The sequence below is a fragment of the Phaethon lepturus genome, unplaced genomic scaffold, assembly GCF_000687285.1.
Source record: "Phaethon lepturus isolate BGI_N335 unplaced genomic scaffold, ASM68728v1 scaffold12198, whole genome shotgun sequence".
Classification (NCBI taxonomy): domain Eukaryota; kingdom Metazoa; phylum Chordata; class Aves; order Phaethontiformes; family Phaethontidae; genus Phaethon; species Phaethon lepturus.
In genome coordinates, this window is record NW_010555550.1 from 3,030 (window position 1) to 17,372 (window position 14,343).

The 14,343-nt window shown below is 38.0% G+C and overlaps 1 protein-coding gene across 3 annotated transcripts in view; it reads right to left on the reverse strand.

Annotated features, from left to right (window-relative positions):
- Window positions 1–638: 638 nt before the first annotated feature.
- CLCN3 (chloride channel, voltage-sensitive 3) overlaps window positions 639–14,343 on the reverse strand; it is a 37,433-nt gene continuing 23,728 nt past the window's right edge. For 2 of the 3 annotated variants that reach the window (XM_010292198.1, XM_010292200.1), the window contains 6 exons: window positions 13,740–14,285; window positions 9,218–9,404; window positions 7,453–7,851; window positions 5,514–5,730; window positions 3,118–3,193; window positions 639–1,457 (listed from right to left, as the gene is read on the reverse strand). In XM_010292198.1, the coding sequence (XP_010290500.1) occupies window positions 1,299–1,457; window positions 3,118–3,193; window positions 5,514–5,730; window positions 7,453–7,851; window positions 9,218–9,404; window positions 13,740–14,285 (1,584 nt within the window). In that variant the 3' untranslated portion in view covers window positions 639–1,298. The remainder of the gene's footprint in view (window positions 1,458–3,117; window positions 3,194–5,513; window positions 5,731–7,452; window positions 7,852–9,217; window positions 9,405–13,739; window positions 14,286–14,343) is intronic. The other variant, XM_010292199.1, reaches the window with a different exon arrangement.

The following is a 14,343-nucleotide window of genomic DNA, read 5'->3' on the forward strand; positions in this document are numbered from 1 at the left end:
AAGGAAAAAGGGAAATCTTAAGGTAATGGCAGTGAAAGTTACATTTGAAAGTGATCTTATATGCATGTTGGATCATAAACCATTTTGTTTAAACCCTTCATCTAGCTGTAAACATTTGCTAATCCTCCATTACTTGCAGAGGATTATGAATTATTCTATAAAATCACATTAAAAAGGTAATTAGTTATGTAAGATATTAACTGATTCATATTTAATAGATTTTTAATTCATACAAATATAAATAAAGAATGGTAAAACTTCAAGAAAAATAATATACATTTAGTGCAAGTTATGAGTTACATTTCTTCCTACCATGTCAGCAGTGGAACGTCTGTTGTGGAGAAGAAAAAATAAAAATGACCATTCTCAAATTTTACAGGGGAGGGAAAAAAAGATCTCCAGTGTTGTAGCATGCAATTTTTACCAGATACACGCATACAGAATTGTTCCAGCTCTTAACTAGTAGAGTAGCAGTATTTTTACTTATACTGCACAACATTGGTATATATTGTGTTTTCAATAATACAAAAATTGCATAAGACCAGGTCACATTATTATTGATATTTTCTGCAGCAAAACCAGTATTTTTCTTTGAAACGCTAGTTTCATCTAGTTTTAATTTTTCTCATATCACGACAGCTCACGGGCTGAAATCAAGTCTCACATCGTTCTTGCATGGTATTACCTGTCCAGTCTGTTTTTGTTGCAGCGGATCTGTACTGCCCCAAGCATTTCATGATGTACAAACTTACACAATTAATGGCACAAGAAAAACCTCCCTTCTTGTGATCAAACCTCAGTAACTCACAGTACATCTCAATATGAGAAACAACTGCTTCAAGAGGGCACACCAATTTTAAAGAGGCTTTGTTACGGCTCAGGAGAGAGAGAAATAAAGCTCTTCTGGAATGTAGAAAGGTGACATGAAACGTATAATTGTTACACGAGTGAACACAACAGTTTTCAATGGTAAAAAGGGCAAGACCTTTCAGTCTCCGTAAGATGGCTCAATTCAGAATGATCCCTCCAGAAACAGGGACTAATAACGCGTCTCTTCAATGCTGAAGTACCAGGCCGGGGCTGGAGAATTGCGCCACCTCACATGGCTCACCCACTGCACTATCATGGCAGACCTGACGTCTCGGGACGCATCCAGTGCAGGACAGCAGCTCTCCCTTCCCACGCTCCCATCAGCCTTCCTCCTCGCCACACAGTCCCCCAGACCAACTCCTGAGTTCCAGCAGCGCTGTTACGCAAAAACCCAGCTCTCGCCTCTGATTTTGGGAGTATCCCCCAGACTAAAGTGTTGTGCTATTCAACAAATGAACCTCCTCTTCCGTTTCCTCTCTCTCCTCAGCTATGGGTTTCAGTTGAACATTATTGAGGCGGGGTCTTGGTTTGCCGTCTGGGCCATATGACGGAGGATATCTTTTTTTGTTATAATGCCAAGGAGGCGCCTGAAAAGGATAAAGGGAAGATCGATATTAATCCAAGCAGGAAAACAATAAAGCAGAACAAATCTGTAGCCAAGTCCTTTTTGTTGACAGGAATAGAGCAAAAGTAAACAGCCTGATTTTCTTATTTAAACAAAAACATTTTATTAATCAAAATATTGAGGAACCACCGCTTTGTTAAAAGACAGCAATGCTGAGACACCATATCGGATGGTATCTGACAGCTGCAGTCCATTTTAATGAAATACAAGTGATACAAGTACAGCCCGTGACAATTTTTATTTAACTTTTTGTTTCTACAAAAATAAAATTTTGATTAGCATATGCCAACAAAAAAGTAACAAAGAGGGACAAAGAAAAAAGAGGTATGAAAAAGAAGTGATATTCATCCAATTTCGTAAGGGAAGTGACGTACCGCTTGATGGCCCAAAATCCTAACCGCAAATCAAACTCCCCTTCCCTCCATTTTTAAATCGTAAGGATCCTTCCAGTCTAAAGCACTGGCTCAGGCTGAATGTATTCATAGGAGCACACTGTATTGGCCGTGAAACTTTTGTAAAATAAACAACAGATAAGTAGTTTTTGGAGTTCCCAGCTTTAGAAAATAAATCGTGAATAATAAAAAGAGAGTTTTCATTTTCCAATTTAGATACTGTGCTCTTATGACAGGGTCTTCATGGCTTTTAAAATTATAACTCTGCGGAATACCAAAAAGGGTGAGACTGTCCAAAAGGATAATATCACAGGAGAAGCAAAGAGCAGAATGAATGAGCTGCTGCCCTTGTTATTGTGGTTAGTACATTTCAGTTTGTCTTATTAAAGGATGCATGAAATACTTGTGAAATATTAGCATAAAATGAGAACATAATTAGCATGTTTTGCACATAAGCAGCTAAACTTGGTGGCATGTTTAGTAGAGACGTAGCAACTCACGTCCAAATTAAGACAAAGTCTACCTTCTACCTAAGGTTAGTTCACAACATCATGGTTGAAACAACATCTAGATGCTGAAGTCGATAGTCAACATAGGAGCATCACTTAGTGGCTTACGATATCACTGAACATTTTATAAAGGAGTACATTAATTGCTGTAGGTAACAGCAGCAGAATCACAGGACTTTACATAAAATCACAGGACTTTACTAAAAATAAGAGTACTTCCAAAAAATCATGTTGATAAAGGGGGACTACAGGGAAGATCTAATGCTGTGATACACTGAAAACATGCTTGGCTTTGCTTCTCAAAAGACGTGACACTTACTTTGCTATTGAACAGCTACTTAAAGCTGTCAAGATCAGAAAAAAAAAATTGGCATACACAAAAATCTTAATTTGCATCAGGCAGAGAAAAAGTATTCCTAGCTGCGTGCTTTCCCACCTGGGGAAATCAGCAGATCAACTAGATGGATCTACGTGATCTCAAGAACAAAAACATCCAAAAGTCTACTGTTTACTTTAATGTTGTGACTAACAGTATGTCCACAGTAACAGCTTAATTTCTACAAAAGGATTTTGCACATATTATTTTATGGTTTAATAAAAATTTTTAGCATAAGATGACTTCATTGTTCAGCCGATGTCATAAAAGCCCTGAACAGTTCACAAGTTTCATGCTTCCTGACTTCTAATGTGTCTAATTATGAGATCTGATATATCTAATCACCAAGGGTTCGACGTGCTGCTTTAGTTGCTCGAGATGCTCTAATATGTTCTTCTTTGTGATGATCCCCAAGACAATCCTGAAACAGATCATGTTATGCTAATAACTGTATATGAAATCAAATTAAAAAAAAGTTCTAATCACAATGAAAAAGGATTAGGAGTAGAGCAAAACTTTAAAAAAAAAAAAGAAAGTTGCAGGAAAGCTAATGAGATCATTAAATGAAAAATGTCAGTACCCTTTCCCCAGACATTGCCTTTTTAATTTTTCTCCCAAAATGCTGAACACAATTGGATCTTCAACCACCCCAGAGCAGTGTGTTTCTCATATGACGTACAGGTCAGGGAAGCATACTTCATCCCTTCTCCCCAAATTCACATCTCTTCAGGTTTTAGAGGCACTGAAACTAAAATCTACTTTTATTTCCTTTGTTTAATAGTTAATTTTTCCTCATGCATACAGATAAGTTATTCACATTTTAACAAGCCACAGTAGATGAATGTCATAATAACTGTGTGAAGTCAGAGCAATTGAGGTTTGAAGCTGCACTATAGAGCGGGGTTATCTGGTGTCCCTAGAAACAAACCAATTCAGGAAAATTTCTCATTCATGACAGTATAAATCAAGAGCAACTCCCTGGAATGGATATTCTGGTACAAATTAGGAAGAGCTAAGCTCAGTCTTTATATATCTCTCTGTCACCAGCACCAGTTTCTGCACAGTTCCTATTCCAGTCTGGATTGGAACCGACAAGTTGGTATGTGTCTTTATGTATATTCATTTTGCAGGAGATTTGCCAAAATATAGATTAGTCCTTGATGTCCACATGGCCGTATGCCATGGCTAAATACCACTAGTACTAGTATTTACTATCTCATCTTGTTGTAATGGACAGTGTGCTCATGGAATATCACAAGTTTGTAAACTGAAGTAGGACAAGAAATATGAATGTCTGAAAAAAGCGTATTATCAAAGCCATCCATACTTGCTGCTACTTTATCATAAAATTTAAAAATTTATAGTGCAGTTTGACTTTGCACGATTAAGCTTCTTTAGAGTCGATTTTAACATCAATGTCAATGAGCACTCAACCACAAGAGAAACTAAGAAAAAAACCGTCACAGTAAATAGTCTTCATTGACGTTTTATCAATTCAGATTTCCCTCCCCAAAACAAGAATAACTGCATGCCTGCCCTGACTTCTCAGTGCCAGATCACAATGTCCTTTCCCCATCAGAGAAAGGTTTTTGAAGTCATTTGTGCTTCTGAAAACATGTACTCGCCATTCAATAACAGGGGTGCATTGAAGAAAAAAGAAGAGGAGAACATTTAAAATAAATTTCTTTTAAATAAATGTGAAAAAATAAACTTGGAAACCAATGCAGTATTTAAATATTTGCCATTTATAGCAGCAGTCCTTCTGCCCACAGCCAAACAAAGCAAGTCCCACCCACGTTTCAGGTTTCTGCGTGTTTGTCCCACGATCCTAAATAACGTGGATTAGCAGACAATGCTTCACTTCCATGCCTTAAAAGACATGCTAAGGAGAAAGCAAGATACTATGGTAGGATCTGCAATGTTGTGTGTCAAACTTTTAACACAAGAGAAACAGGAAAGCAGGATCTTAAAGGAACAGCTATACAGACAAAGATAGTGTAAAAAAAGAGGAGTATTTTAGCTAAGAGGCAATTATAATCAACTGTTTCCGTGCCTAGGGCTCATTTATCTACTAGGTAATCTCACATGACAACTCCCTATAGTCTCATTTACAAACATTCTAAATCTTAAAATTACTTTCTTGAAATATTTTGAAGTGTAGAAACAAAGACTGCAGACTGAAGTCCAGAACTAGTAGCCGTTGTTTAGTTGTTAGTATTCCAAAAAATAAGAGCTTGGTGGCAATCACCATCACTAAACTCCAGAATAGGAGATACTGACTGGATCGTTTTCTCCCTTGCTTTTTATGAACCCAGATATTTGTAGATGTTCAATAGCTGATACATCGCATGTTGCCAGAACACACATTAAGAACAAGGAAATACAGGCCTTAGACTGCGCACCACCCGAGACCAAATTTCTGCGAGACAAGTTGTGTCTCCTCTGCATGCAAGCTGCACACACAAAACTTGCTGAATGGGATCTAAGTTTTAACAGCACTTCTTAAAATGCCTGAAATCACCTGCCTGCTTACTTGGAATACAAGGCAGGAGTAAGAATTTATGACAGGTGCCACAGCACAGCACCTTCTTAATGAACAGTCAGGGTCCGTGTTTGCAGTACCAAACTTATGGGTTCAAACACCATGATCCTGGAATATATCCTGGTTCAAATACTCTGATCCTGGAAGTAAAAATGACTGTATCTAACAAAATGAACAGCATTGCTGCCACTTTACTCACCCATTGTGTGTTACAAGGCACTGCCTCAGACCCAGCTTCCGGAAGATATCCACCACTATTTCCATTGGTGTGTGGTCTGTCACGGTGAAAGGGCTCATGTCAAGTATGCTTCTAAGCTTCAAAGGTCGAGGGCTTTCTGCTGGAAGCGATGGAGTATGCTGGGCAAAACAGACCCTGGAACTGCCAACAATCCCCTCCTGCTTCTTTCTAGCACTTTCTTTAAGAAAAAGGGAGGGAGGGGAACAGCAGAGGAGGAAGAATTTACATTCTTGGAGTAAGATAACTTAGTGCAAACAGACAGATCTATCGACAGTATCAAGGTTCTGATACTATTCTTTAGATGCGGACATTCTGATATATGCTATTTTGATGTGTTTCCATAAAGCCACTGCTTTATCCCTAAGAAGTGTTTGTGCAGTAATCACAGAAGCCATCTATCTACCACACAGCTTTAGCCATTCTTCAGCTACTACCTTTCTCGCTCTGATAAGTAACTTCTATTTATTATAAAGAGCTGGAAAGACGTAAAAACCAACATGCAGGAAGCACATTATTGGCTGCTGAAAAAACTGTCAAGGGGAAAGCCAATCTCAGTTGACAGCTCCCCTGTCATCATTCCAATGGCTGTAATTATTCTTAGTTTGAAACCAGAGGACTAGTTTTTGATCACTCTGAAAATCCTATCTTTGTATGAATTTATTTAGCTTTGTTTGAACTGCATCTTCTTCCTCTTCACTTCTTCATCACCTTGGTGACATCAGTATCCCTCCCTGTACCCTGAACTATTTCACACAACGGACTCTGTTACGCCAGCCAAAACCCAAAAGTAAGCAACTTGCACTGCGCAATCTCAGCAGCTGAATCGAGTCTTACCTGTGGAAGTGCATTATTAGAAGAATGTTCTGTTATTCCCTCATTTACTCTAAATGCAAACTTAAAACAGTACGTTTACGATAATTTCCAAGTTTTGAACATTCACACACATCCGACATGGTCCAAGACCACAGTTTACACAGTATAAAGACCACAGGCAAAAGTTTTTCTGAAATAACCAATGTTGTGTTTGCAAAGCTTTTTTTTTTAAAAAAAGTATGTTCCAGGAGACCTTTGTGTCTCTTTCTCAAGTGTCTTTGTTAGACAGACACTTCTCAATGTACAATCTTATGAATTGTAAAAAACCTCAAGTAGTTTGAGATGCAACTTCCATCACTGATTTCATGCACCAAATGCTACAGGTTATTTTACATAATAGTTTTCTTACATAGTAATGACTTTTTGTGTATGGTAATATCCTCAAAATCCACAATTTTTTTTTCTTGCCAATGCACAAGGCATTGTCACAAGAATCACACAAGTTCTAATATTCCCCCAGAGGCAGATGGCTCAAAGAGGACTTGTGTGCTGATGTGCACAAAATTCCCATCATACAGACAAACAGGAAAACAGAAACCTAAAATAATTAATATTTCAATTATCTCTCCATAATACAATCTCAGTTGCTGTAACAAGAGTAAATAACATACTCTCAAGAGTGAAGTGCAATATCCATTTAAATTTAAAAATTACTTGGACAGTTATTCTCACAGAAGCCTGCTGTTCTAAAATGAGAATTTACTCACTTTTGAAGAAGAATGTGAATATAACGTCATCTGAGGAAGAGAGATTTTGACGCTAAAGCCTCAATACAAATAAAAATACTGGACTAGATGATGCTTACTTCAGTATGACAACTCTTGTTTTTATGACAAAGACATTATTATTTTTCCTATTTCAGAGTCTGCTATTGAAGATAATCATAACCTTCAATAAAGGAATGGACAGCCTGCATGAGGTATCTGACTCTGAAATAAGTGTAGAAATGCACAGAGTAAATTCTGGTTTAAGCTATAAGATCATTTCAGTTGGCATATATAATCATGCAATACTGGAAGATAATTACCTATGGCAATAGTTAAATCTCTTCTTAGAGCAAAGCCCACTAGTCTCTGCGATTCTTTTGACATAATAACAGGAAAACCATTATAGCTGGTTTCGTTGATCAAGTTTTCTATGTCTTCGACTGTCATATTGTCCTGCGTCAGAACTGCTAAAGGTGGATCGCTTCTTCGAGGTCTCATAACATCAGCAGCCAGTGTTGTGTGAGTGAATTCTTCCTTTGCATCCAAGAAAGGATATCCATTCAGTCGGATGTGTGCCTCATAGATGCCTTCCCTCCCAAAGGCATCTCCTACCCACTTACTGGTCATGACTGCAGCCATTAGGGGCACAATGTATTCCAGCCCTCCTGTTAGCTCAAAGACAATAACTACCAGGGACACAGTCATCCTTGTCACACCACCTGCAAGAAAAATGGTAGCCAGTAACATTCTAGTGTCAGATAATAATGAATTTAGAATTTCCTGCCTTCCTGTTGAGAACTACAAACATAACTTAGCCATTAACCGTCATCTGACAAACATCATTCTGTATAACACAAACAGAAGCAGACAGGAAAAACGAACACAAAACTTTCACAAGTGAAACTAAGCTTTAGGGAAAATTCCTAGATGGTCAGAGAATAACGGGATTTGAGAAATATGTGCAGTTCTTTCATGTAAACTAGGAGTAAAACTATGTATTTCTCCATACCACACCTAGGTTAAAAATACCGAGAAATGCAAGGAAATCCAGGAAGGCAAGAATCTGGAAAAAGAATGGAACTAATGAAGGAAAGTCACAGGTAGCAATTCAACAGCTATGCTGTACAAAGGATTAGGAATTTAATGCTGTCGCTGAATCATAAAAGCTGAAGAGAATTCTGAGCTGATGAAAAGAAATCTCTTTCTTGGACAATGGGAGAAAAGAGGGATTGTATTTCTCTTTTGTTACTATTCAAGATGTTTTTTTCTGCCAAGGTTTCTGATGCCACATCTTCATTCAATAAAAGAGTATGATCTTTCTTCCAATGCACCCACAAATGATTTGAGTTGGTCTATTAAAAGACAAAACAACCTCTCCAAAAATTTGTACCACTCGTTTATTTGGTCATTCAAATGCACTTTTCCTTGGGGAAAAGGTCTACATTTTTTCAGAATCTGTACTAATAGCTTTTAAGTTTAATTTCTAAGGCAACAAAGTTATAAGCTAGGACTACAGAAAAGCTTCAAAAAACCTCTCCTAGTTTAAGGCCCAACTTAAGACTCTTTCTATGAAGCTGATTTTCAACAGCTTGTAAATTAATATATAAATTAATAATAAAAAAATATCTCAGGCTGGACTCCTCAAATCATTAGACACTTCTTAAAGTTTTGTTTGGATTATGAATTTCAAGAACACTTTTTGCAATTCATGTAGATGTGGCAGCTGATTACGTCACCTCCTTGTAATAATTTCAACAGTACTTGACTCTGCAAATCCTCTACTTCATGAATCTCAAGAAACATATTTTCCTAACTGATGTAGTAATGACACCAAAAAGAGAAAGCAAACACTACAATTTCAATTCTTCTATTTCTCATAAATTTAAATTTCACATGTTACTCCTTGGATCGCAAGGGTCCAATGGTCTCATCTAGAGATGTGAATGTATTATTCTGAAGGGAGAGAAGTCCGTATGAAAAGGTGTTCCAAAACTGCACACATTTCTATCTCCCTTCATTTTTAATCATTATTTTGACAACATACAAGAAATCAGATACATATTTACTTCGTTATATTTTAGTTACCTAAGCATGCAGCAGCACCAACCATGGCATAAAGACCAGGTGTAATACAGTCGGCTCCAACTTCACACCACTCCTTGAAAATGAACCAGTCATGATGGTAGTAAGCCAGCTGCTCCACTGCAATTCCTACAATCCTGCCTGCTATTGCTCCAATTGCCATACTAGGTATGAACAACCCGGACGGAACCTGCAACCAAAACACAAGAACTGCCATCATGCTGATGGGAACATACCTGATGCACAGATTTACCAGTAATTTTCTGTTTGCCAAAGGAGATGCAAATGCTCAAACTGTCATGTTAAAAACATGCAAATTGACACTGCAAGGTTAGTAAAACTTAACACAATGCTATTGATACCTCTGATCAACCTGGTTAGCTGAATCCCATTTTATGAGCATGCTTGTTTATATTTTACTGTATTTAAGAGCAAATCTATCGCTAATACAGGACCGCAAACTAGACTCTCAGTGCCAGCAGCACAATTCTCACCATATGTGTGTACAATCTGAGATACACTACTAGCACTGAAGAGTCTTCCTTACTATTTCCCATCTCTTTTATTACTTCGTGTGCCCGAGTCAACATTCAGTGACTAAACAAGCTTTGCACATAGAACTACCTTCCCAAGCTGTTTCCTAACACTGCTATAAATTAGATGGCCAACTAAATAGGTGATTTTTGAAAGAAGCTTTGCTTACTGTATTGCAGTTTCCCATGCAAAGTAATGTATATAGAATGCTGAATACACTAAGAGAGAAAAGGGCAGGACAACTCCCATTGCAAAATGTAGATAACATATTACTGCACAAAAAAGTTCCTACTGTAATTTTAGTTATTTAAACTCTTTTTTCTGTTACTAACTACAATCTGAAAAGGACACACAGCCTTGTCAGACCAACATGGCTTAGTAAGATATCATTGCAAGTCTTGCTTTTTTCAGAAGCGTCACACGGAGTGAGGGTTCATCTGAGAAACTGCTGTTGTGTATCTTTTCTCCTCCTTAGGAAGCTAATCTTCTTTCCAGAAAACATACTGGTGTCTAAATGTCTCATGAAACTGCAAATGCCTGCTGCTTCACCTCACAGCAGCTGTTAGTATCAAAATATTTTCTACTGTGAGCAAGGTACAGATCTGACTACAAATAAGTAGAATTTTTACTTTTTGCCCAAACGTACCTAAACCCATCTTGTCAAAATAACTTCATTAAAAAACTGCACTCCCGGTTTAACAGCACAAATAATTTAATTTTTTTTCCCACTGTACAGCTGTGAAATGTAAGTATTGTGCAATTCCAAACTACAGATTTTGCCATGGAATCCAATAAGCTGGTGCAGAACTGTATTTCAGAATCTATTATTATTATGCCAATATTTATGGTTGCAAAGATGATTTCTAACAGACAAACCAAGGACAAACAAACATAGCAAGCTTTGTGTTTGAAAGCCAGCAGCACAGGTTTTGGAGAAGAAGGTTAATAATCCTTCATTCCTATCCTGAATTACCTAATATTTCACTGCTGATAGAGGGAACTATTCAATGCTATGTTTTTAGTGTAATATCCAAACCGTGCATTTATACCACTACTGTTATTTCCCACAATCAATCGTGCATCTAAGCCCTTTTCTATCTGTTAAAATTCCAATTTTTTCTTGAGTGAAATTCTTGGTGAACAGTTCAACAGCACCCTAAGAAAAAGAACATTTCCAATATAAAAGTAATTTAATAGATCTTTGGAACTGCCTCCGATTCTAGTCTGCTACTGCAGTGTGCCACAGAAATGCAGTCTCCACATGGAAATTGCATCCAAACTACAGAATCATTAAGGTTGGAAAAGACCTTTAAGATCGTCAAGTCCAACCATCAACCCAACACCACCATGTCCACTAAACTATGTCCCGAAGTGCCATGTCTACACGTGTTTTGAACACTTCCAGGGATGGTGACCCCACCACCTCCCTGGGCAGCCTGTTCCAATGCCTGCCAGTCTTTCAGTAAATAAATTTTCCCTAATATCCAGTCTAAACGTCCCCTGGTGCAACTTGAGGCCATTTCCTCTCATTCTGTTGCTAGTTACTTGGGAGAAGAGACCAACACCCATTTGTTTCCGGTCCTTTGTTAACATAACCATTTTTAAGCATTTAGCTCCCTCTCTTCTTTCTATCACATGTGGATAATGGTTACAAGTCTAACTGCAATTATGATTTTACATCTGCATTCGTTTGCATAAGCCTCTGAATCACAAGGCACAAAGCAGAGAGGAACCTTCACTAAGAAGGAACAAGGAAAAAAAGTTAGGTTCTACCTTGTCTCAGCTTTCTTCTCCAGTGCATGCCAGCCTAACTCAAGTTATACTACAGAGGCAATTATTATTCTGGGGTACGTATATCATTTTTTGAAACAAACAAGGAATCAGGATATGGATGCAACTTCCCACTTCTATGGTAGTGTAGCTGCATACCAGTCAGGTTCTGAGGCAAAGCTGTAATCCCACCCCAACTGCTGATCCTCAGCATTTAGTGATGAGTCTACTGACAATGAGCAGTACAGTATATGTACAAGAGCCTGAAAGAAAAAGACAAAACAAAAGAAAAAACCCAAGCCACTGCTGCATCAGCTTCCTGATGTTCCTTGTTCATGGCAGTAAGAGCAGCAGGAACTTCACACACTGCAGGCAGCAGCCCAGTTGCTTTGCTTACCTCACAGGAAAACAGTGCCTGTGGGGGAGATGTGTGTGTGCACATGGCTACAGCTCCAGGAACACACCTGGAGAGCTGAGAGGATCCTTAATAATGATTTAATTGTCAAAGTCATCTTTTTTTAATTTATTTTTTTAGAATTCTCAATTTTCTCCTCCTTTCATAGAAATAAAGCATAATGTTATATTTATTTGCATTTTAAAGTGAAATCCCTTTCTCCAGGTCTCCAGATGCTGGCTGGCATTCTAACCAGCCATATGCTTTAAAGCTTCAGAGAAATGTATTTAGCATAGTCCCATCAATGACAGCAGCATGACTCCTGCCCTATTGGCAAAGTGATAAATATATTCTTACAACTTCAGAAAAATGGTTCCGCCCAATTGCAGATGCTTAAGTTGAGAAAATGAACCAAAACCAAAATGAAGTGCAAGCTCTACCCTTCTGTAATCTAGTGAATTCTAATACACAAAGTGTGATCCTGTGGTGACAATCCCATGAGAAAGAGCCAGATGCACCCCAACACATGAATGGAAAGAAATGTTACAGTGCTTAGAAGGGCAGAGCCGTAGATACAAGTACAGTAAGTAAATGCAACAGATTGGAGCAGTCATGTTATAGAATAACGCCTGAAATTTTGACCTATGGAAGACTAGCATTTAAAATACAATGGATTTCTCTTACCCATCAAACAATAGATGGAAAGTAACTTCAAGCAACAGACTGCAACATCTTCTAAAGTTTCAACACATGAGAAACACAGAACAATACTGTTCTATCAATTACAGAATGACAGAATGGTCGAGGACGTGACCACTCCAGATTGTCTAATGTAACACCTCTGCTCAAGCAGGGTCAACTACAGCAGATTGCCCAGGATTGCATCCAGTTAGGTTTTGGTATCTCCAAGGATAGAGACTCCACAAGTCCTTTGGACAGCCTATTCCAGTGTTCAACCACTCTCACAGTAAAGAGATGATTTCTTATGCATGCAGTCAAGTGAACAGCAATGTAGACTGAGAAGTTAAAGCCAGTTTAAACACAAATCCTGCTTAGTGAACATTCTACGATATGTTTGTGTTAAGAAACGTTTGATAATGATGTAGTTGCAAAAAACTATGAGGGGAGCCTGACAAGACAGAAAATGATGAAGGCATGACTGTTACACATCATTCAGAAAACAGCCACAGGTTGAAGAGAAGCTGAAGAGGGCTCCAAAACAGATTTACAAAATGACCAGGAAAGACAAAAATTATGCTGCTTTGTAATGGAGAAGAAATTCCCATTACAGTCACATGGACAAAGCACGCTTTTTAGTCATGACATGCAGTACTGGAAATTTCAGGAAAGAAATCATCATCGTCTCCCTTTGACAGTCTGCAGTAATTACATTTATGTGATAAATTAGGAGAGGGGATTAAAAAAAACCCAAACTACAAGTTGTTCAAGAGGTAGTCTTTTCTTCTTCCATGTGATAGGACTAGGGAACCCGAGTGGTTGTGTTTGAACTCAGCTCTTGGAAATTTTAGAATCATCCTTATTGCTGAATCAGGCCCATACAAACAGCCATCCACCCACACAGTTACTGTTCCCTATTAAATTTAGCATGCATTTCTATTTAGCTGAACAAAGGGCTAGTCTGAATTAAACTTAATATTGTTTTCTACAACAACTGCTTACTAATCAACAGTAAAAAGACCTTTTTTTAGAAGAACTACATATGAAAAAATGCTATGAACAAAGCTGCTAGCTTTAAGAGATGCAAAATGAGAAAGGTAGTAATTAAATAATCACAGCAGATGATACAGCCACTGCATTCACACTTACCTTGATACCAAAGGTGAAGACTGTCATGATTATTTTAAATATGAGTGCTAAACACAACTGCCATATAGCTGAATAGACTCCAGTGCCTGCTGGACGGTCAGGAATATCATCTACTATTTTGCTTGCATTCATATCATTTCTGTAGTCACAGAGGGAGGAGGATTCTAATGGCCCACAGTCTGTGAAGAGCTCTTTAATAAGCTCACTGGTGTTTAGCCTTGTATATGGATTAGGAAACGCAATGACAGCTGTTATTGCTGCAACAATAATAACCTCCAGGACAGGATACTTCCCAAATTTTGTAGATTTGCGTCGACGACACCATGCAATGTTTGCTCGGATGAAAAACGCTCCCCAGAGCCCACCAAATACTCCCAGAAGAATAAAAGGAAGCAGTTCAAAAAGGTACCAAGGAGTGTGGTATTCCACATAAAAAAGAACTAGGCGGCTATTACCAAAAGGATTGATGGACCTTAAAACAAATGCAGCTACTAACGCAGCAAAAAATGATCTCCATAAGGTCTTCAGTGGGAAATAGTAACTGACCTGCAAAAGGCAATACATGAGAATAATTAGTGATTCAATTAAAAATACTGGAAAGAGT